This window comes from Coregonus clupeaformis, chromosome 26 (assembly GCF_020615455.1).
Source record: "Coregonus clupeaformis isolate EN_2021a chromosome 26, ASM2061545v1, whole genome shotgun sequence".
NCBI lineage: Eukaryota > Metazoa > Chordata > Actinopteri > Salmoniformes > Salmonidae > Coregonus > Coregonus clupeaformis.
The window spans coordinates 45,100,268-45,121,749 of NC_059217.1; the positions used below are offsets into that span (position 1 = coordinate 45,100,268).

The 21,482-nt window shown below is 45.9% G+C and overlaps 1 protein-coding gene across 1 annotated transcript in view; it reads left to right on the forward strand.

The window, feature by feature from the left end:
• LOC121540096 (plakophilin-3) overlaps positions 1 to 21,482 on the forward strand; it is a 52,726-nt gene that overhangs the window by 17,366 nt on the left and 13,878 nt on the right. The window contains exons 2-15 of the mRNA XM_045207642.1: positions 1,824 to 1,915; positions 4,242 to 4,769; positions 4,922 to 5,038; positions 5,270 to 5,416; positions 5,748 to 5,996; positions 6,367 to 6,527; positions 11,155 to 11,278; positions 12,240 to 12,444; positions 14,568 to 14,742; positions 15,872 to 15,989; positions 16,647 to 16,811; positions 17,039 to 17,221; positions 18,117 to 18,270; positions 18,535 to 18,730. Of these exons, the coding sequence (XP_045063577.1) occupies positions 1,824 to 1,915; positions 4,242 to 4,769; positions 4,922 to 5,038; positions 5,270 to 5,416; positions 5,748 to 5,996; positions 6,367 to 6,527; positions 11,155 to 11,278; positions 12,240 to 12,444; positions 14,568 to 14,742; positions 15,872 to 15,989; positions 16,647 to 16,811; positions 17,039 to 17,221; positions 18,117 to 18,270; positions 18,535 to 18,730 (2,614 nt within the window). The remainder of the gene's footprint in view (positions 1 to 1,823; positions 1,916 to 4,241; positions 4,770 to 4,921; positions 5,039 to 5,269; positions 5,417 to 5,747; positions 5,997 to 6,366; positions 6,528 to 11,154; positions 11,279 to 12,239; positions 12,445 to 14,567; positions 14,743 to 15,871; positions 15,990 to 16,646; positions 16,812 to 17,038; positions 17,222 to 18,116; positions 18,271 to 18,534; positions 18,731 to 21,482) is intronic.

Here is a 21,482-nt window from a genome sequence, read left to right on the forward strand (position 1 = left end):
ACTATCTCTACTCTGTACTATCTCTGCTCTGTACTATCTCTGCTCTGTACTATCTCTACTCTGTACTATCTCTGCTCTGTACTATCTCTACTCTGTACTATCTCTGCTCTGTACTATCTCTGCACTATCTCTGCTCTGTACTATCTCTGCTCTGTACTATCTCTACTCTGTACTATCTCTGCTCTGTACTATCTCTGCTCTGTACTATCTCTACTCTGTACTATCTCTACTCTGTACTATCTCTGCTCTGTACTATCTCTACTCTGTACTATCTCTGCTCTGTACTATTATCTTCTCTCTGCTCTGTACTATCTCTACTCTGTACTATCTCTGCTCTGTACTATCTCTGCTCTGTACTATCTCTACTCTGTACTATCTCTGCTCTGTACTATCTCTACTCTGTACTATCTCTACTCTGTACTATCTCTGCTCTGTACTATCTCTACTCTGTACTATCTCTGCTCTGTACTATCTCTGCTCTGTACTATCTCTGCTCTGTACTATCTCTGCTCTGTACTATCTCTGCTCTGTATTATCTCTGCTCTGTACTATCTCTACTCTGTACTATCTCTGCTCTGTACTATCTCTGCTCTGTACTATCTCTGCTCTGTACTATCTCTACTCTGTACTATCTCTGCTCTGTACTATCTCTGCTCTGTACTATCTCTGCTCTGTACTATCTCTACTCTGTACTATCTCTACTCTGTACTATCTCTGCTCTGTACTATCTCTGCTCTGTACTATCTCTACTCTGTACTATCTCTGCTCTGTACTATCTCTGCTATATATAATGTAGCTATAGTGTGTTACCAACAACACCTGCCTATATAATAACTACTTTATGAAGGGAATTACAGTTCTAACCTCAGTGGACCTTGGACCAGTAAGTACAATATCCAGTCATACAAGTTTTACAATGCCATGTCCCATGTCATTAAAGTCGTTATGTCAAAGCCATGTCCCATGTCATTAAAGTCGTTATGTCAATGCCATGTCCCATTTCATTAAACTAGTAATGTCAATGCCATATCCCATATCATTAAAGTAGTTATGTCAAAGCCATTTCCCATATCATTAAAGTAGTTATGTCAAAGCCATATCCCATATCATTAAAGTAGTTATGTCAAAGCCATTTCCCATATCATTAAAGTAGTTATGTCAAAGCCATATCCCATATCATTAAAGTAGTTATGTTAAAGCCATATCCCATATCATTAAAGTAGTTATGTCAAAGCCATTTCCCATATCATTAAAGTAGTTATGTCAAAGCCATTTCCCATATCATTAAAGTAGTTATGTCAAAGCCATATCCCATATCATTAAAGTAGTTATGTTAAAGCCATATCCCATATCATTAAAGTAGTTATGTCAAAGCCATGTCGATGTTTATTTTGTGTGTGGTGGTGGCGAAAAATACAAGGTCTCATTGTTTTGGTTTGATGTTTTAGGTCCTTCCTTAGTGTTGTCTTTAGATTGGATCAGGCTTAGGTTTCAGGTCCTTCCTTAGTGTTGTCTTTAGATTGGATCAGGCTTAGGTTTCAGGTCCTTCCTTAGTGTTGTCTTTAGATTGGATCAGGCTTAGGTTTCAGGTTTTTCCTTAGTGTTGTCTTTAGATTGGATCAGGCTTAGGTTTCAGGTCCTTCCTTAGTGTTGTCTTTAGATTGGATCAGGCTTAGGTTTCAGGTTTTTCCTTAGTGTTGGCTTTAGATTGGATCAGGCTTAGGTTTCAGGTTCTTTCCTTAGTGTTGTCTTTAGATTGGATCAGGCTTAGGTTCATGCTGATTCATGACATTTTCAGATTTTCCCTCTCTTTTGTTTCGTAGAATACGGCGGTTCTTCAACGATGAAGTACCAGACCTTCAACCCAGGGTTCAGCTCCAAGTCCTACGTCTACACATCCTCCAGACCTGTCATGGTGAGTTCTACCCAGGTATTATAAAGGTATTCTGAACAATATCGGCCTACCAAAACATACAGTATAATCTTACATACTGAATCTTAGGAAAATATTGCTTCCATTACACATCCAATGGTTTCTGGGTATCAGATAATATGTTTAGCAGATGGTTAAAAGAGCCCTGCAGACCTAAGGGTTGTCTCCAATAAAGATATATTATAGACAGTGTCTGTCTACATCAAAATATGCAGCGTAAACTCTGTGTCTGCTCTCTGCAGCTCCCTGTAAATACAGTCGTCTATGACACAGTGGGATGGTTTCACAGTGCAGTGTGCCGGAGCCATTGAGCTAGGTCTTCTCTGGGCTCTGGAAGTGTGGTATTTCACAGCGGCTCTCCACCACTCTCTCCAGGATCTAAAGTCCACCCTCCAGATTCCTCCACATCTCACAGTCAGAATATTTCCACCCTCCAGATTCCTCCACATCTCACAGTCAGAATGTTTCCACCTCACGTTAGCATAGCAGATATCATTAGACAATGACACCATTACGCAATGACATTGTTGAATAAACTTGCCATTGATACATTCATTCATTTAATTAATGTAATATTTTACCAGACGTATATTGTGTTTTTAGATTCAGCAAATATACAGTACATACCAGTGGAGGCTCCTGAGGGGAGGACGGCTCATAATAATGTCTGGATCGGAGCCAGTGGAATGGCATCAAACACATGGAAACCATTTGTTTGATGTATTTTAATATTTGATGCCATTCCACTGATTCCGCTCCAGCCATTACCACGAGCCCGTCCTCCCCAATTAAGGTACCACCAGCCTCCTGTGGTACATACAGTAGAATATATACAGTAAGAAAATGATTCAAATTACACGGTGACGGTAACAGCATAAAATACTCCCTTATAGTGTGACGAGGTGTGAATGACGGAGTCAGGCGCAGGAGGTAAAACAAGTACAGGAGGTAAAAACACTGAAATCCAGAGTTTATTCAGTGTTACATGAATAAAGTGCAGCAAGCGTCAAAACGAAACTAGCACAAGGGAAAAATCCACCTTGGCTACATTCAAGGAAAGAGTAGCTCAACCGAGTTACTCACTCTCACAATGAACAATCACTCACAGAGGACAAGGGGGGCAGAGGGAACACTTATACACAGACTAATGAGGGAATGAGTACCAGGTGTGTGTGATTGACAAGACAAGACAAGACAAGACAAATGGAGTGATGATAAATGGAGCGGCAGTGGCTAGTAAGCCTGTGACGACGAACGCCGAAACCTGCCCCGAGCAAGGAGGAGGGGGCAGCCTCGGCTGAATTCGTGACATATAGTGGCCTTGTTGACTGCAAAAAAAATCTAAACTCAACAATTTCCCATGACTTTACAATGAGCTTTTTCACAATGTAGGTACACAGACTTTTTACTTGTGTCAACACTAGTCCATAGAAATGAACCACTCCCTTTTATGACAGTGACTCATAGCATTTACAGTATGTGCTGAAGGGTTTGGAAAGGTCATAGGTCAGAGTTTGGTGCCCGCGCTGCAGAGTATAATAGAGGCGGGGTCATAGAGGCGGGGTCATAGAGGCGGGGTCATAGTGATTTGCATTAAGCAGTAGACATATAGAATTAGACCACAGTGATTTGTTCATTCTCAACATACAGTATAGAAATGTGCCTCTGGCCTTCGAAAAAAAAACAAATTCTTTCTCTGGCTGTTATCATAGATAACATGCTGCAGGTGGTTTCTGAAAATAATTCAATCTTTCTAAGAATCCATTGAGTCTAAGTCAGGGAGGGTTTCCTTCCAAGGTCGAGAGAGAAGGCGCTGTTGTACACTCCAGCCACTGACAAGATGGAACGGTATCTGTGGTCACATGTCAACAATACTGATGGAATGTTGAAGTTCGTCACCTGGAAGCCAAATATGGTCTACCAGTTTATTGAGATCTGTACTAGAGTTTTCTCCCGGGGTGCCTGGCATGTCTCAGCTTGTCTTTGTCAATAAAACATGTCATACTCTGGAAGCCATCCTGATCTCTCGTCATTATTGATCACCCCCCCAGACCTTCACTACTGCGTAGTAATAAGGATTCACCATGCCTTTCATCCTGCCATAGTGCCCTTGAGCAAGGCACTTAACCCCTATCTACTCCAGGGGTGCTGCACCGAGACAGACGCTGTGCTTTCAATTTGGGAGGGGGGAGGGGGGGGGTTTACAGTCTGTGTCTCGGGGGTTGGTTAAAAGCAAAAATACTCATTTCCATGGACTTTAAGGAAAATATACAATAAAATCTTCTTCTTCTTCTCCCCCCTGTCCCAGGCACCCAGGGTGGCTCAGTACTCTGGCGGTTTCTCCTCCCGCTCTGCGGTGGATCTGAGTGGTGGTCAGAGAGTCGCAATGGGGAGTGGAGGAGGAGGAGGAGGAGGAGGAGGAGGTGGAGGAGGAGGAGGAGCATACCAGTACCACGATAACATGAGTCTGAGCGGGGGCTACCAGGGAGAAGGGGGATACCAGGGAGGAGGGGGATACCAGGGAGAAGGGGGCTACCAGGGAGGAGGGGGATACCAGGGAGGAGGGGGATACCAGGGAGGAGGGGGATACCAGGGAGGAGGGGGATACCAGGGAGAAGGGGGGCTACCAGGGAGGAGGGGGCTACCAGGGAGGAGGGGGCTACCAGGGAGGAGGGGGATACCAGGGAGAAGGGGGCTACCAGGGAGGAGGGGGGCTACCAGGGAGGAGGGGGCTACCAGGGAGGAGGGGGATACCAGGGAGAAGGGGGCTACCAGGGAGGAGGGGGATACCAGGGAGAAGGGGGCTACCAGGGAGGAGGGGGCTACCAGGTACCATGTTAATGAGTTACTGTATTCTATGTACTGTATAATTATTCCACTACCATTCAAATACTTTTGGACAGCTGAAGAAAGGCACCGTTATTTTTGGGGGGGGCATATGTTAATACTGAATGTATACCAGTGTGCTGATGAACTCTGTTCTACCAGGTTGGAGGAGGAGGGGCCATGAGGCAACAGATGACCCGGGCGATGAGCTGTGCTCCCGGCCCAGACCTAGAGACCATGTCCCTGCGCTCCGTGAGGCTCCAGAACCTGCCCGCTCAGGTATCTGAGTTTAGATACACTATACTATGTGTTCTGTGTGTATTGTGTCAATGTCAACGTAAGGTTTTTCTTTCAAGTGTTGTTTTGTATGTCTGTATTGATGTTGATGTTCTCTATCTGTATTGATGTTGATGTTCTCTGTCTGTATTGATGTGGTATTGATGTTGATGTTCTCTGTCTGTATTGATGTTGATGTTCTCTGATTCTGACTCTTTCTGATTCTTGTTTCAGCCGTCCCCAGTGGCAGCCTGGGTGGCTGCGGACTGCAGTGATGGGGGCAGCCTGGTCTCGGACCGCGACGCCACCTTCAGGCGCCAGCAGTCTGTCTACAGCACCGTCAATGGAGGAGCCTACAGCTCAGGGACCCAGATGAGACAGGTAGGAGGAGGAGGAGGGTCCATGGTCTTCCAAGCCCCAATGAGTATGGTTGGTGGAGCTTAAGATTAACACATTCCGTTTGCAATTCTTATATGTTCCATGGCATGTGAAAATGAGTTGTTATCCTATTTCCAATACATTTGAAATGTATTTCGGAACAAATAATGCACTCCGTCCAAATTAGCTTTTCAGGTGTTTGTGAAAGCAAGTATTTTTTTTTTCTCCACTAATTCATTTTTAACATGTTAAAATTTAATTTGTGTTACAATATAATTATTCTAATATTTACAGCACTTTTTTTTTTTTAAATGAACATTTCCATTTCCGGTAGGGAGGAGAGGATATGATGACGGTACAGCAGCAGCATTCCTTTAAAGGGCCAGCATACCGCACCATCAGCAGAATCAACAACAGGAACAACAAGATGTCCATGGGCTCCATGTCCGGGGCTTCCACCCTCCCCTCAGGGGGAAGCAGCTACGGCGGTGGAGGGGGAGGCTTCGTCATGTCCAGGGCTTCCACCCTCCACTCTGGGGGGAGCAACTACGGCGGTGGAGGGGGAGGGTTCATGATGGGCCAGGTGAGGATTGCGATTGCGATAAGTTTATTGGCCATTTGCATGGACATTTGTTATGTGAGGTCAGCAAGCAAACGGAATAGACTAAATGAATACACTATGAGACAACAATAATACAACAACTCTGAGAAGTGAGGACACGTAGCCCCGTGATGGGCCAGGCCTAATCTGAGAGGATTCTTAGCATCTAGCCCAATATTGCTATTTTATCTGCCATGATTGTAAATGTATGTTGTTTTTAATGTCGTATTAGTTTTGATTCTTCTTTTATTCTTCTTTTTTTTTGCTTGAGTAGAGCTTTGATATATAATGAAAAAGCGCTATACAATTTACAAATGTATTATTATAATTGAATATGATGCATTGTTATTAGATGTCGTCTGGGTCTCAGGGAAATCTGATGATAATGCAACAGCAGAGACAGGCCACTCTGCCCAGGACGATGTCCGTCAAGAGCATGCACAGTGTCGGGAAGGGCATGGATATCTACGACAGACAGATGGACATGACTGGCAGCATGGGCAACCTCAGCGGGTGAGGACTGGATACTAGGGTCGAATATCGGGAAGCCGGTTACCGAGATTTACCCGGGGATTTACCGCCCAAAACCACTCCCTTTTACCGGGATAAATAATTGCGAGAGAAACTGGTAAATTAGAATAAATTATTTATATGAACAGCATGGCGTGAAATGGAACTGTTAAATTATATGAGATGTCTAAATCATCATGGTAACTTTTTTTTTCTTGTGACAGGTAGACCTACATTTTCTGCAGCATAGCCTAATTTACCCATCTCCATCTGGCTTTCGGGGTCACCTTATTTTTTTATTGTAAAGATTTTTTTTTGTTTTGTTGCGGCTGCAGAGTTTTAAAACACTCCTATATCGTTGCTTTAAACCAGTGCACGAGCGAGCCATGATCATGATTATTATTTTGGGATTATGCCTGAAAAGGAAAGTGGGTAGTTTCTCATGTTTTAACTCCCAATCTCACCCACACGGGCTAAACTCACCACTAATACACAGTTATCTGATACTTCTTACATTTTAGTGGTTAGGAATATCAGAGGGGTTAAAAGTCTCAAATGATACAGTATGGTCAACACTTCCTATCCAATGCTGGTTGTAATACTACTGAACAAGTTGAGATATAGTATGAACATTCTCACCCCACATTCCTTTAAGAATCTGGTCAATCCAAATACATGAGCCTCAGGGAAAGCAGATTTTTTTTTAGAATGTGTGCATTAGAATGTGTGACATTAGAATGTGTGCATTAGAATGTGTGACATTAGAACGTGTGACATTAGAATGTGTGACATTAGAATGTGTGCATTAGAATGTGTGCATTAGAATGTGTGCATTAGAATGACATTTGGGTTGGTGTATTGCCTGAAGCAAGGATGAACATGTTATTACATAAATATAGAGAAAAACCTCAGAGTGAACCTGCTCCGTCCGTCCGTAACCAAAGAGCAGGTCGATTCTGTGGTAAAGATAGCGACACTTGTTACATATAGGTCTACGACTGTATTTGTTGCAGACATTTTCATTACAACAGTGTGTTAAAACATGCTCCGGTACTTTGAAAGTATTTTTTTTTAAACCTCCCGGTTTGGGCTGGATGTGTCAATGTGTAGTTCACACATGCATAATCTATGAGCATAATTACTTTCTTCCCTCAATTAGCCACGAAATCCCTAGCTTGAAAGCGACTCTTTTCTTGAAGTTATGCCGCGCCATTTTGCTACATTTCCCCCCACGTGGGCCAGCCCCCTTGCAATTTGAGTTCTTGCCAATGAGCTTCAGCCCCTAGCATTTGAGTGACAGCTAGCAAGAAGCCTGCCCAGCGTTATCCAATGAGGTTGCAGGGCGGGCCCAATGGCTCAGTGGACATAGCAAAGAGGGAGATGGAAATGACGTGGTGCACATATCTGCATATATGTGACATAGTACGCAGTTTTCAGGGACCACTTTTGGCTCATGAGCGCTACTTTCAGAACTACTGGCTAAAAAGTATGCAAAAGTACCGGATAATCTCTTTTAAGGGGTTTCACAGAGCTTAAAGGGATAGTGAAGCATCACTTTAAGTCCAAAGGTTGGTCCCTTTCACAGTGGTGTACCACAGTTTAGCTGTTTTAGAGCTAAGAGCAAATTTTGCATTTCTAAAGCTAATTTCCTATAATTATAAAAGTAAAATGTCATGACTTATGATGTGTTCATATACTATCTAGGGGGACCGAACTCCGGGGGGACCCCTGCCTGTGCCTGTCTCGGTCAAGCACCGTTTACCTCTTCCCAGACTTGGTCGGTGATCCGGTCTTATCCGGACGGGATCAGGCTAGCCAAACAGCGTGCTAACGTACTGCTAAGGTTAGCTAACGTACTGCCACTGGCGATTCCTGGCCTTCCACGGTGGAATTATTTGTGTAGCTCTCTCATTTAGCATACGTAGCGTTTAGTCGCTTGGTTATTCTAAACGGACCGTGCTGCGGTCAGAGAGATTCCCGAGACCGAAGGAAGACGCAACTCAGTTTTCTTTGGCTAGCTCTGTGCTGCCAGTGGGCTTGGCTAGTGCTAGCCCGCGGGGATAATGAGAAGCCGCATGGCTGACAACGGCTAGCATACAGTACTGTGAAAACAGTGCCACTGTGTTTGGCTATGGCCGACCGGGGTACTACATTGCTGGAGCTCCTTTGCCTATAAAACGGCCGGGATTCAGGCGGGCTTTACGGTATCAGGCGCTCTCTGTCCACAAGGGGGCACCCCTCCCACATATATAGCTTATTACTGGGATTCATTGCTGATTCCACCCTGGTCCCTATAAGGTGCTTAGTGATGAAAGGTTATTATCATGCTAACAAAGTCTGTGGTTCATATGAACTCCAAGATGAGCTGTCTGTCTCCTGCTCAACGCATTTTGTTTCTGGGAATTGGATTCAATTACGAATTGTCTGTTATCATAGATGGGGTCAGTTTTTCAACGCTGTCTGTCCCTTTTCCAGCTGGGTTACAAGGTGCGGTGTCACCGGTACCTATGACTGGTGGGCATGATAACCTCTATTATAAAAATGTTTTCCTGGGTCTAATTTTAGTGCATGCAGCCCCTGCGCACCTAGCGCGATGAGACGGTAGGTGGCACGACCTGGGGTCTCTCCTTGCCCCCCTCACCAGATGTTTGTTGAGACAACAGTACCCCCAAGTACCACGGCCAATCGGGGTATGTGACTGGTAGCCGAAGCCCCTGAGCCCAGAGTGGACCCGCGCTTGAGGAAAACGTTGGCACATAAACACATTGTTTCTAACCCCAAGTTCCACGGTGTTCACGGGTGTGGAGTGGTGTGCCCTATATGTGAGCTGAATAAAAAAGAGTCCCTTCCCCACAGTCAGACACTCGGTTGTCAAGAATGGTGGAAATGGAAAAAAAGGCATGAAAGAATTACCAAATTCTGCCACAAGGTGGCGTTCCACCCCTTCAGATGACACTTTACGGGAGGATCGCTGTCTGTGTCGACCAATGGCGCGCATGTGCAGTGTCGCCCTGGATTACGCAAACAGTGACATCGGGGTACAGGCTACAATTCGTTGTGGTTCCTATGTCAGAGGCCTAGGACGGCTGGTACAGCTGGTATTTCCTGGTTCCCAGAAGGGGGCGGATCTTTGTATCCCATTTTAGACCTGCGTGCACTAAACAAGCACTTCAGGGTCTACAAATTCCGAATGCTCACGATTTGGTTCTCCTCCATCAACCTGAAGGACACGTACTTTCACGTGGCCATATATCCCTTCACAGGAAGTTCCTGAGGTTAAAATTTTCAAGGCTGTAGCCCACAAGTTTCTGGTACTCCCGTTTGGGCTTTCCCTCTCGCCTTGCACTTTCACCGTTCTCGGGGTCTCCTAGACATGGGAAATGTTCGGCAGGGCCAACGTAGATCTTTACCCATCGCGAGAAAAGACGCATTGTCGGCTGTTTTTCTCGATAAGGGACCTGACTGCGCCGTTGGGAACGGCTGCTCTCACGCACCAGTGGCCTTGGACCCTCCTTTACGCGTTTCCCCTGTGGACCTGATTCAGCCCACGCTGGAGAGGGTGCGTCTGGAGGGCTTGTCGTTGTTGATCCTTGTGGCCCAAACGACCTCGGTTCGCGGAGATCATTTGCCTTTTAGTCGGGGACCCGTGGCAACTCCCGTTGCGCAGGGACCTGTTGTCCTAGGTGCACGGGCAGGTCTGGCACCCATTGAGCGTGTACATTGTGCGGACCAGGGGTGTGTGACCAACTTTTTGTCTGGTTTTGCTATTCCGGCTCTGTGATGATGGGAAATGTCTCTTTCCCAAGAGCTGTAGATTCTGAGGTGGCCCCCTGTAGTGGCAGGACTGGTTTGGGTGTGGCACCCATGAGTTTCATCAGGCTTCACATTTCACACACAAACAGCCGGCGCCTAGCGGTTAGCACAGCAGATGGAAAAACCCACAGTGTGTTAACGTTAGCTTGGTTAACATTCACACAGGCACAGGATTATACCATGGGAGTGAAACCTGTGAATCATGTTGACCTGGCTGGTCAGCTGGACTGGCGATGTATTACCTCATTTAGCCTAATCATGCATCAGGGTTGGGGTCAACTCCATTTGAATTCCCAGCAAATTTTTTGAAAGAAATTGAAGATAATTGGATTTGGGAATTTCAGTGGTACTTCTTGAATTTGACTGTAATTTAAATGGAATTTACTTACAACCCCACCTAGAGGGACAGTTTCCCGGAAAACAGGACTAAAAAGCAATTTCAATGGTGATTATCGATTGAGTAGATTTTGCTTTTCATTCCAGGACTAGACTTAGTTTTATATGTGTCCCTATAGAGCAGGGTGTCAAACATATGGCCCATTCAATCTGGCCCACAAAGGTTTTTTTTTTAGGGAAAAACTTTGACATTGAAAAGAGCTAAAACCAAATTGAAACTGTGTATAAAATGATAATGGACCTACATCTATAGTCTCTTCACTCAGTTATCGAAACGAAAACTACACAATCAGGAAGTAATAGAAAATGGATAAAGGACTATTTCTTTAGCCAATTTGTACAGCGAGGAAACATAATCAATAACCGAAACATAACCGAATGTGATTGATTGATTGATTGATTGAGCTTTCTGATTGTACAGGATCAATAGCCTGGACATGCCTACGGCGGTGAGGTACCTGATTGAGGGGGATGCTGACCTGCAGGTTCTGGGAGCAGCTTATATCCAACACGAGTGTTACAACAACACTGAGGCCAAGAACGAGGTAACAAGGGACTTCCTTTACATTCTGCAGTCACCATCTCTGTTTCTCTGGTACTTCCTTCTTATGATGTTTCCCATGTCAAATAATGCGTCCCAGTCGGTGTGCGAATGTTATTAACATAATAATAAGGAATAACAGAAGTGGAGTTGCATAAAGAACTATTGTCTATCGACACATTGACACGCTCCAGGTGTATCGACACATTGACACGCTCCAGGTGTATCGACACATTGACACGCTCCAGGTGTATCGACACATTGACACGCTCCAGGTGTATCGACACATTGACACGCTCCAGGTGTATCGACACATTGACACGCTCCAGGTGTATCGACACATTGACACGCTCCAGGTGTATCGACACATTGACACGCTCCAGGTGTATAGACACATTGACACGCTCCAGGTGTATAGGCACATTGACACGCTCCAGGTGTATAGACACATTGACACGCTCCAGGTGTATCGACACATTGACATGCTCCAGGTGTGCCAACTGTCAATCTTGGCCAATATGCTTATCATTAATGTCATAGTTCAGCAGACATTCATGTGATCTAAGTAATTCTAAAAGGATGTTGTCTTGTTGAAGTGACAGACACCATTTTGTTTGAAGTATTTTGTCACAGACAGGTAGCTTGTAGGCAGCTTGTCAGTGTCACACATATATTTTTTTCAGCTGTGGTTCTGTGAACTAGCAGGAATAGAGATTATGTTTGTGGTCTCTTGTTGCTGGGGTAACAGGGCATATATTCTGGATTCTAAATTAAGCCCTAGGTCTTGTAAATCTGAAAATATTGGACAGCTTTAAGCAATATGGCAGTTGCTTCACCTCGCCTTTTGAAATCGATCTAATCATTTCAGAAATACAGGAGTGCCTAGGGAACAGAGGCTAGGGGGTCACTTTGGGATTCAGAATGAGTCCGAACCTTACAGAGTTGTTCCTCTCTCCCACCACAAGATACACCGCTATAAGGGCATCCCAGAGCTGGTGAGGCTGTTCAACAGTGAGAACCAGGAGGTGGCTCGCTACGCCACGGGCGCCACCAGGAACCTCATCTACGAGAACATGGACAACAAGATGGCCCTCATCGAGGCGGGCGGGATCCCACAACTCATAGAGGCTCTGAAGGAGAATGACGACGAGCTACGGAAGAACATCACAGGTACGACGTTTTATATTTTTAACATGTTAGTCATTTAGCAGAGACTCTTATGCAGAGAGACTGACGTTCATCTGGAGCTACACTACCGGTTAAAACGTTTTAGAACATCTACTCATTCAAGGGTTTTTCTTAATTTTTTACTATTTTCTACATTGTAGAATAAGAGCGAAGACATCGAAACTATGAAATAACACATATGGAATCATGTAGTAACTAAAAGAAGTGTTAAACAAATCAACATATATTTTACATCTGAGATTCTTCAAACAGCCACCCTTTGCCTTGATGACAGCTTTGCACACTCTTGGCATTCTCTCAACCATATGTGTTATTTCATTGTTTTGATGTCTTCACTCTTATTCTACAATATAAAAAAAATATTTAAAATAAAGAAAAACCCTTGAATGAGTAGGTGTGTCCAAACTTTTGACTGGTAGTGTAGCTAGGGAAGACAACCACAGATAGCAGTCATAGTAAGTCAAACTTTCCTGAGAGACTAAGCACTCTGTCAATCTATCAGGTACAATGTAGGGCTCTATGCTGACATGTGCTCCTAAGTATAATTTTTTGGGAGCACACAAATAAATTTAGGAGCACAATGAACAATAGTAGAGGTAGTAATGATACGAATTGCGTAGCAATTACAAAATACAGGGTTTAAGATTGCGATATAGCTGACAATGTGGCCTTTTCCTTTCTGTTTGTGTCACTAAGTGGTTTTCATACTACTGATAAATTACCACAAAGAGTGTGATAACTTTCATCTGTGGTTACCGGGTTGTTAGCTAGCTAGCTGCTGCTCTAACGTGACTGAACAAGGTTAGCGACTCGCTAATGTCCCCCTCCAGAAATAAAACCATTAACATATTGGTCCATATTATCAGTCAGGTGTGCTATTCAGCAATAAGCATTATCACCTGATGTAGCCCACCTGATGCAGCCCACCTGATGTAGCCCACCTGATGCAGCCCACCTGATGCAGCATAGTGGCTAGAAATGAATAGGCTGAGGGTTGCCCATCTGCATTTTCCCCACTGCGCTAACCATTAGCTAGCTAGATCACAAACTCTATAAAGGTCGACAGGAACGTCTCCAAAAACACTTTCCACTGGCACTCAAGCCAACCCAGGATCATGTAGGTTACTGCGAATATAATGTAGGTCTATATGTTACACCTGACCCATGTTACATTTAGCCCCGGTCTACCCTACGCATTTAACTCAGTTGGCGACATTGGGCAGCGCTAGCACACATAAACCATAATGCTGCTAAAAAAAACTCTGGTTCTGAAATTAATGCATTTCACACATCTTGGGGGACTTGAAAAGTACGTATAGCCTAGAAACACTAAAAAGCTCTGTGGTTCCTCCTCTTTTAACAGTGGCCATCAAAACTGCTTTCAAATTGCAAAATGTAAGGTTAGGATTTGAGGGGGTGAGGTTAGGGTTGAGGGGGTGAGGTTAGGATTTGAGGGGGTGAGGTTAGGATTGAGGGGGTAAGGTTAGGATTTGAGGGGGTGAGGTTAGGATTGAGGGGTAAGGTTAGGATTTGAGGGGGTGAGGTTAGGATTTGAGGGGGTGAGGTTAGGGTTGAGGGGGGTAAGGTTAGGATTTGAGGGGGTGAGGTTAGGATTTGAGGGGGTGGGGTTAGGATTTGAGGGGGTGAGGTTAGGATTTGAGGGGGTGAGGTTAGGGTTGAGGGGGTGAGGTTAGGATTTGAGGGGGTGAGGTTAGGGTTGAGGGGGTGAGGTTAGGATTTGAGGGGGTGAGGTTAGGGTTGAGGCAGGGCCGGACTACCGCATTTGGGGCCCTGAGGCACCGACATTTTGCAGTTTTAAAGCTAATTTTCTGCAATTCTACACATGTTGCTATCATATACTGTACTGTCTGGGGGTTGGGGGCTCCCTGGAGGTCGGGGGCCCCCCGGGGCACATGCCCTGCGTGCCCATTCGGTAATCCGGCACTGGGCTAGTCATAGGTTTAGCAAACTGCCATACAACATCATTCAAATGCTGCTGTCTGGCTGTACTGCATGTAACATGCCTTTTTATTATGTGTTTGTGAGCCACTGTTTAGAGATGACCACTCTACTGAGCATCTCTCTCTCTCTGGGTTTTCTGTCAGGTATTCTGTGGAACCTGTCATCCAAAGACAACCTGAAGGAGAAACTAGCCAAGGAGACGCTAGCTGAGCTCACAGAGAAGATCCTGATCCCACTGTCAGGCAGCGGAGACTCTGAGGTCATCCAGCAGAGCCCCTCCGAGGTTGACATCTTCTACAATACCACCGGATGTCTCAGGTATAGTACACTATAGTACAGTATAGTACAGTATAGTACAGTACACTATAGTACAGTATAGTACAGTACACTATAGTACAGTATAGTACAGTACACTATAGTACAGTATAGTACAGTACACTATAGTACAGTATAGTATAGTACAGTACAGTATAGTACAGTATAGTACAGTATAGTACAGTATTTTATTTTATTTATTTAACTAGGCAAGTCAGTTAAGAACAAATTCTTATTTACAATGACGGCCTACACCGGCCAAACCCGGACGACGCTTGGCCAATTGTGCACCGCCCTATGGGACTCCCAATGACGGCCCGGTTGTGATACAGCCTGGAATCAAACCACGGGGGTCTGTAGTGACGCCTCAAGCAGATGCAGTGCCTTAGACCGCTGCGGCACTCGGGAGCCCAGTATAGTACAGTACACTATAGTATAGTACAGTACACTATAGTACACTGTAGTACAGTACACTATAGTACAGTATATTCTACAACAGCACTGCATGTCTCAGGTACAGTACTGCAGTTATACTACAGTAAAGTTGACTATATTATGGAACACTAACATTTTACATTTACATTTTAGTCATTTAGCAGACGCTCTTATCCAGAGCGACTTACAGAAGCAATTAGGGTTAAGTGCCTTGCTCAAGGGCACATCAACAGATTTTTCACCTAGTCGGCTCGGGGATTAGAACCAGCGACCTTTCGGTTACTGGCACAACACTCTTACCCACTAAGCTACCTGCCGCCCCACTAACATACAGTACAGAACACTACACTACAGTATAGTACAGCCTTCTCCTCCTCCCCCTCTGTCTAAGGACACTGTTGTCACATGCACTAGCTTGGCATGTCAGCTATTTGACACACGTCAGCTCTTTGACACATCAGCTCTTTGTCCCATGTCAGCTCTTTGCCCCATGTTAGCTCTTTGACACACGTCAGTTCATTGACATGTCAGCTCTTTGACACATGTCAAGTTCATTGGCATGTCAGTTCATTGACATGTCAGCTCTTTGACACATCGGCTCTTTAACACACGTCAGCTCTTTGATAAATGTCAGTTCTTTGTACTCTGATTTATGTTTGCCTATCCTGTCTCTAACCTGTCACCCTGCTGTCCCCAGGAACCTGAGCTCAGTGAACGAGAAGACCAGACAGAAGATGCGGGAGACCAACGGTCTGGTCGATGCCCTGGTAAGATACATCCAGGCCTCGCTACAGGACGGCAAGGTGGAGGAAAAGGTGAGGATGAGCTGCGTAGTGAACTGCAGTACAGATAGTGGACTGGAGGACAGATAGTGGACTGGAGGACAGATAGTGGACTGGAGGACAGATAGTGGACTGGAGGACAGATAGTGGACTGGAGGACAGATAGTGGACTGGAGGACAGATAGTAAACTGGAGTACAGATAGTGGACTGGAGGACAGATAGTGGACTGGAGGACAGATAGTGGACTGGAGGACAGATAGTAAACTGGAGTACAGATAGTGGACTGGAGGACAGATAGTGGACTGGAGGACAGATAGTGGACTGGAGTACAGATAGTGGACTGGAGGACAGATAGTGGACTGGAGGACAGATAGTGGACTGGAGTACAGATAGTGGACTGGAGGACAGATAGTGGACTGGAGTACAGATAGTGGACTGGAGGACAGATAGTGGACTGGAGGACAGATAGTGGACTGGAGGACAGTTAGGAGAGTTACTTAGCCGTGTGGTATTTGCAGAACAATGCGTAACTGCACCTTCAGTGTTTTCTCCGATCAAGTGTCGAACGTGTCGTCATTAGGAATTCAATAAATACTCAACATTCTATGGTACATTTGTTCATGTGAAAGCCTCACATCTTTGACTTTGATATTAAAACATACTCAACTTGTGTGTGTGTGTGTGTCCAGGGAGTGGAGAACTCGGTGTGTGTCCTGAGGAACCTCTCCTATCAGCTGTACAGTGAGATCCCGCCCTCGGCCCTGCTACGTCTGGAAGGACCAACCAGAGACCAGGACACCAGCAGGAGTGAAGCTATTGGTTGCTTCACCCCTCAGAGCAAGAAAGTAAAAAATGTATGTATCACAGTGTTCTTCTTCTTCTTCTTCTTCTTCTTCTTCTTCTTCTTCTTCTTCTTCTTCTTCTTCTTCTTCTTCTTCTTCTTCTTCTTCTTCTTCTTCTGTCAGTTTAGCAGTTGAACCATTGTCTTAATGGTCTTCAGAATGACCCTGTCTATGTGTAAATGGAACTCCTGTATCACATAGTCCACATCACATTGGCCCATTACCTTCTCCCTTTGCAGAAGATGAACCAGGACCTGGTTACGTTCACGGAGGTGGCCCGCGTACCCAAGGGTCTGGAGTGGCTGTGGCACCCCCAGGTGGTGGGGCTGTATAACCGCGTGCTGCAGGCCTGTGACATTAACTCCACCACCCGCGAGGCTGCAGCCGGGGCCCTGCAGAACATCACAGCTGGAGACAAGAGAGTGAGTGTCGAGCATCCCCACTGCCAATGGTGCTGTCCCTCTCTCTCATCGCCATCTCACACCTCACCACCCATCCCCTGATGGTGCCAGATAGACTAGGGGGTCATCTCACCTCACCATCCGTCCCCTGACGGTGCCAGATAGACTAGGGGGGGTCATCTCACCTCACCATCCGTCCCCTGATGGTGCCAGATAGACTAGGGGGTCATCTCACCTCACCATCCATCCCCTGACGGTGCCAGATAGACTAGGGGGTCATCTCACCTCACCACCCGTCCCCTGACGGTGCCAGATAGACTAGGGGGTCATCTCACCTCACCACCCGTCCCCTGACGGTGCCAGATAGACTAGGGGGGTCATCTCACCTCACCACCTGTCCCCTGACGGTGCCAGATAGACTAGGGGGTCATCTCACCTCACCACCCGTCCCCTGACGGTGCCAGATAGACTAGGGGGTCATCTCACCTCACCATCGGTCCCCTGACGGTGCCAGATAGACTAAGGGGGGGGCTCCTCAGACTATCTGGCTGGCTCCTCAGACTATCCATGAAGCCTCCGTAACCAAGGCCACTGATAGGTGCGCTAGGGTCAGGTTTTTTTTAGAGGGCTGGACACCTGACAGTGAGAACTGCAGCTCCAACTCACATCATTGAACTCTATAGCTCACTCAGCATTCATAGAACTATGACAGTGGTTGTCAAGCTGGGGTACTAGAACCCCTCTGGGTTACCTTGCCTTTCCACAGGGTGTAATTGACTCATCGGAAAATAGGCCTAATGATCAGTTCCATATAAAGGGGGGGTACTTCAGACAGAGCAGAACGGGATTGCAGGGTACAGTAATGAAAGAGGTTTGAGAAAATACTGACCAAGAATTACCTTTTTTTCCTCCTCAGTGGGCCGGGGTGCTGAGTCGTGTGGCTCTGGAGCAAGAGAGAATGCTTCCTGTGATGTTGGACAAACTGAGGACCAATCGTGACCAGGAGCTGAGATCCCTCACCGGCTTCCTCAGAAACCTGTCACGTCACGCCAAGGACAAGAACGCCATGGGTCAGTAACTAATCCTTGATTCCACTTGCCTCGGACCTCATCCTCCATTGAGCTTAAAGAGGAAGGCGAGCAATTCAAGGATGTCAATGTGAGATGTGCATGAAGATTGGTGTTATTAACAAATGGAGGAAAACCCATTTATTTCACGCTAGAGCAAGGACCAAACACAAGAAGACTAACAAAGCCATACCCATCTATTTCAGGGGTGTATTTGACTGCCACGTGGGATGAATTAAATTAGATCAACCCTTTTTCACCCTCTAGCAAACAAGGCAGTGAACAACCTGGTGGCCAAGCTGCCCACTGACGGCCAGCAGAAGGAGCCGTCCAGCGACGTGGTAGTCAACATCTGTGGAGCGTTGAACAACCTGGTGACCTGCAGCTCCGTCGCAGCCCGGGACATCACTTTCTTTGACGGGCTGCAAAAACTGGTGGCCATCAAGAACTCCCACGACAGCAGGTACGGGGATGAGAAGGAATATTGGTAGCAGTGCTTCTGCTGGTGGGTCGTTCCACAGATTCCGTGCCTTTTGAGAAATGTAATGTTTGATTTCACCTCATGTTCAATTTCATGAAAAACTAGTTTTCCTATCTCAAGAGGTAAAATAAAATAAAAAATGACTATAGTAAGGCCTATTAAGTGCCAAATAAAGTAACGGGGTTGACCGTAACAGGCCCTGTAGCCCCCAGTATCACTCCTACCCCCCCAGGCGCTATCATTTGTTGACTTCTGTAACCGTAAAAGCCTTCGTTTCTTGCATGTTAACATCAGAGGCCTCCTCCCCAAGTTTGAGGTATTCACTGCGTTAGCACACTCTGCCAACCCTGATGTTCTAGCAGTGTCTGAATCTTGGCTTAGGAAGGCCACCAAAAATTCAGAAATTTCCATCCCGAACTACAACATTTTCCGTCTAGATAGAACTGCCAAAGGGGGCGTAGTTGCAATCTACTGTAGAGATAGCCTGCAGAGCTCTATCATACTATCCAGGTCTGTGCCCAAACAGTTTGAGCTTCTACTTCTAAAAATCCACCTTTGCATAAATAAGTCTCTCACTGTTGCCGCTTGCTACAGACCCCCCTCAGCCCCCAGTTGTGCCCTGGACACCATATGTGAATTGCTTACCCCCCATCTATCCTCAGAGTTCGTACTGCTTGGTGACCTAAACTGGGAAATGCTTAATCTCACACAAATTATCAAGGAACCTACCAGGTACAACCCTAAATCCGTAAACATGGGCACCCTCATAGATATCATCCTGACTAATTTACCCTCTAAATACACCTCCGCTGTCTTCAACCAGGATCTCAGCGATCACTGCCTTATTGCCTGCGTCCGTAATGGGTCCGCGGTCAAACGACCACCCCTCATCACTGTCAAACGCTCCCTAAAACACTTCAGCAAGCAGGTCTTTCTAATTCACCTGGCCCGGGTATCCTGGATGGATATTGACCTCATTCCGTCAGTAGAGGATGCCTGGATGTTCTTCAAAAGTGCTTTCCCCTCCATCTTAAATAAGCATGCCCCATTCATAAAATTCAGAACTAAGAACAGATATAGCCCCTGGTTCACCCCAGACTTGACTGACCTTGACCAGCACAAAAACATCCTGTGGCGTACTGCAATAGCATCGAACAGCCCCCGCGATATGCAACTTTTCAGGGATGTCAGGAACCAATATACACAAGCAGTTAGGAAAGCAAAGGCTAGCTTTTTCAAACATAAATTTGCATTCTGTAGCACTAACTCCAAAAGGTTTTGGGACATTGTAAAGTCCATGGAGAACAAGAGCACCTCCTCCCAGAGCTACCCACTGCACTGAGGCTAGGAAACACTGTCACCACCGATAAATGTACGATAATCGAGAATTTCAATAAGCATTTTGCTACGGCTGGCCATGCTTTCCACCTGGCTAGCCCTACCCCGGCCACCAGCTCTGCACCCTCCGCTGCAACTTGCCCCCCCACCCGCTTCTCCTTCACCCAAATTCAGATAGCTGATGTCCTGAAAGAGCTGCTAAATCTGGACCACTACAAATCAGCTGGGCTAGACAATCTGGACCCTTTCTTTCTAAAATTAGCCACTCTAGATTTAAACTGTTACAGACCTATATCCATCCTGTCCTGCCTTTCGAAAGTATTTGAAAGCCAAGTTAACAAACAAATCACCGACCATTTCGAATCCCACCGTACCTTCTCCGCTATGCAATCTGGTTTCCGAGCTGGTCATGGGTGCACCTCAGCCACGCTCAAGGTCCTAAACGATATAATAACCGCGATCGATAAAAGACAGTACTGTGCAGCCGTCTTCATCAACCTGGCCAAGGCTTTTGACTCTGTCAATCACCGGATTCTTATTGGCAGACTAAATAGCCTTGGTTTCTCAAATGACTGCCTCGCCTGGTTCACCAACTACTTCTCAGATAGAGTTCAATGTGTCAAATCGTAGGGCCTGTTGTCTGGACCTCTGGCAGTCTCTATGGGGGTGCCATAGGGTTCAATTCTCGGGCCGACTCTATTCTCTGTGTATATCAATGATGTCGCTCTTGCTGCTGGTGACTCTCAGATCCACCAGACCTTCACAGCTCTGTATGGGTTTTGACTGACAGATCTCAGGCTCTGTTCTTCACAGCTCTGTATGGGTTTTGACTGACAGTTCTCAGGCTCTGTCCTTCACAGCTCTGTATGGGTTTTGACTGACAGATCTCAGGCTCTGTTTTTCACAGGTCTGTATGGGTTTTGACTGACAGATCTCAGGCTCTGTTCTTCACAGCTCTGTATGGGTTTTGACTGACACATCTCAGGCTCTGTTCTTCACAGGTCTGTATGGGTTTTGACTGACAGATCTCAGGCTCTGTTCTTCACAGCTCTGTATGGGTTTTGACTGAAAGATCTCAGGTTCTGTTCTTCACAGCTCTGTATGGGTTTTGACTGACAGATCTCAGGCTCTGTTCTTCACAGCTCTGTATGGGTTTTGACTGAAGGATCTCAGGTTCTGTTCTTCACAGCTCTGTATGGGTTTTGACTGACAGATCTCAGGCTCTGTTCTTCACAGCTCTGTATGGGTTTTGACTGACAGATCTCAGGCTCTGTTCTTCACAGCTCTGTATGGGTTTTGACTGACAGATCTCAGGCTCTGTTCTTCACAGCTCTGTATGGGTTTTGACTGACAGATCTCAGGCTCTGTTCTTCACAGCTCTGTATGGGTTTTGACT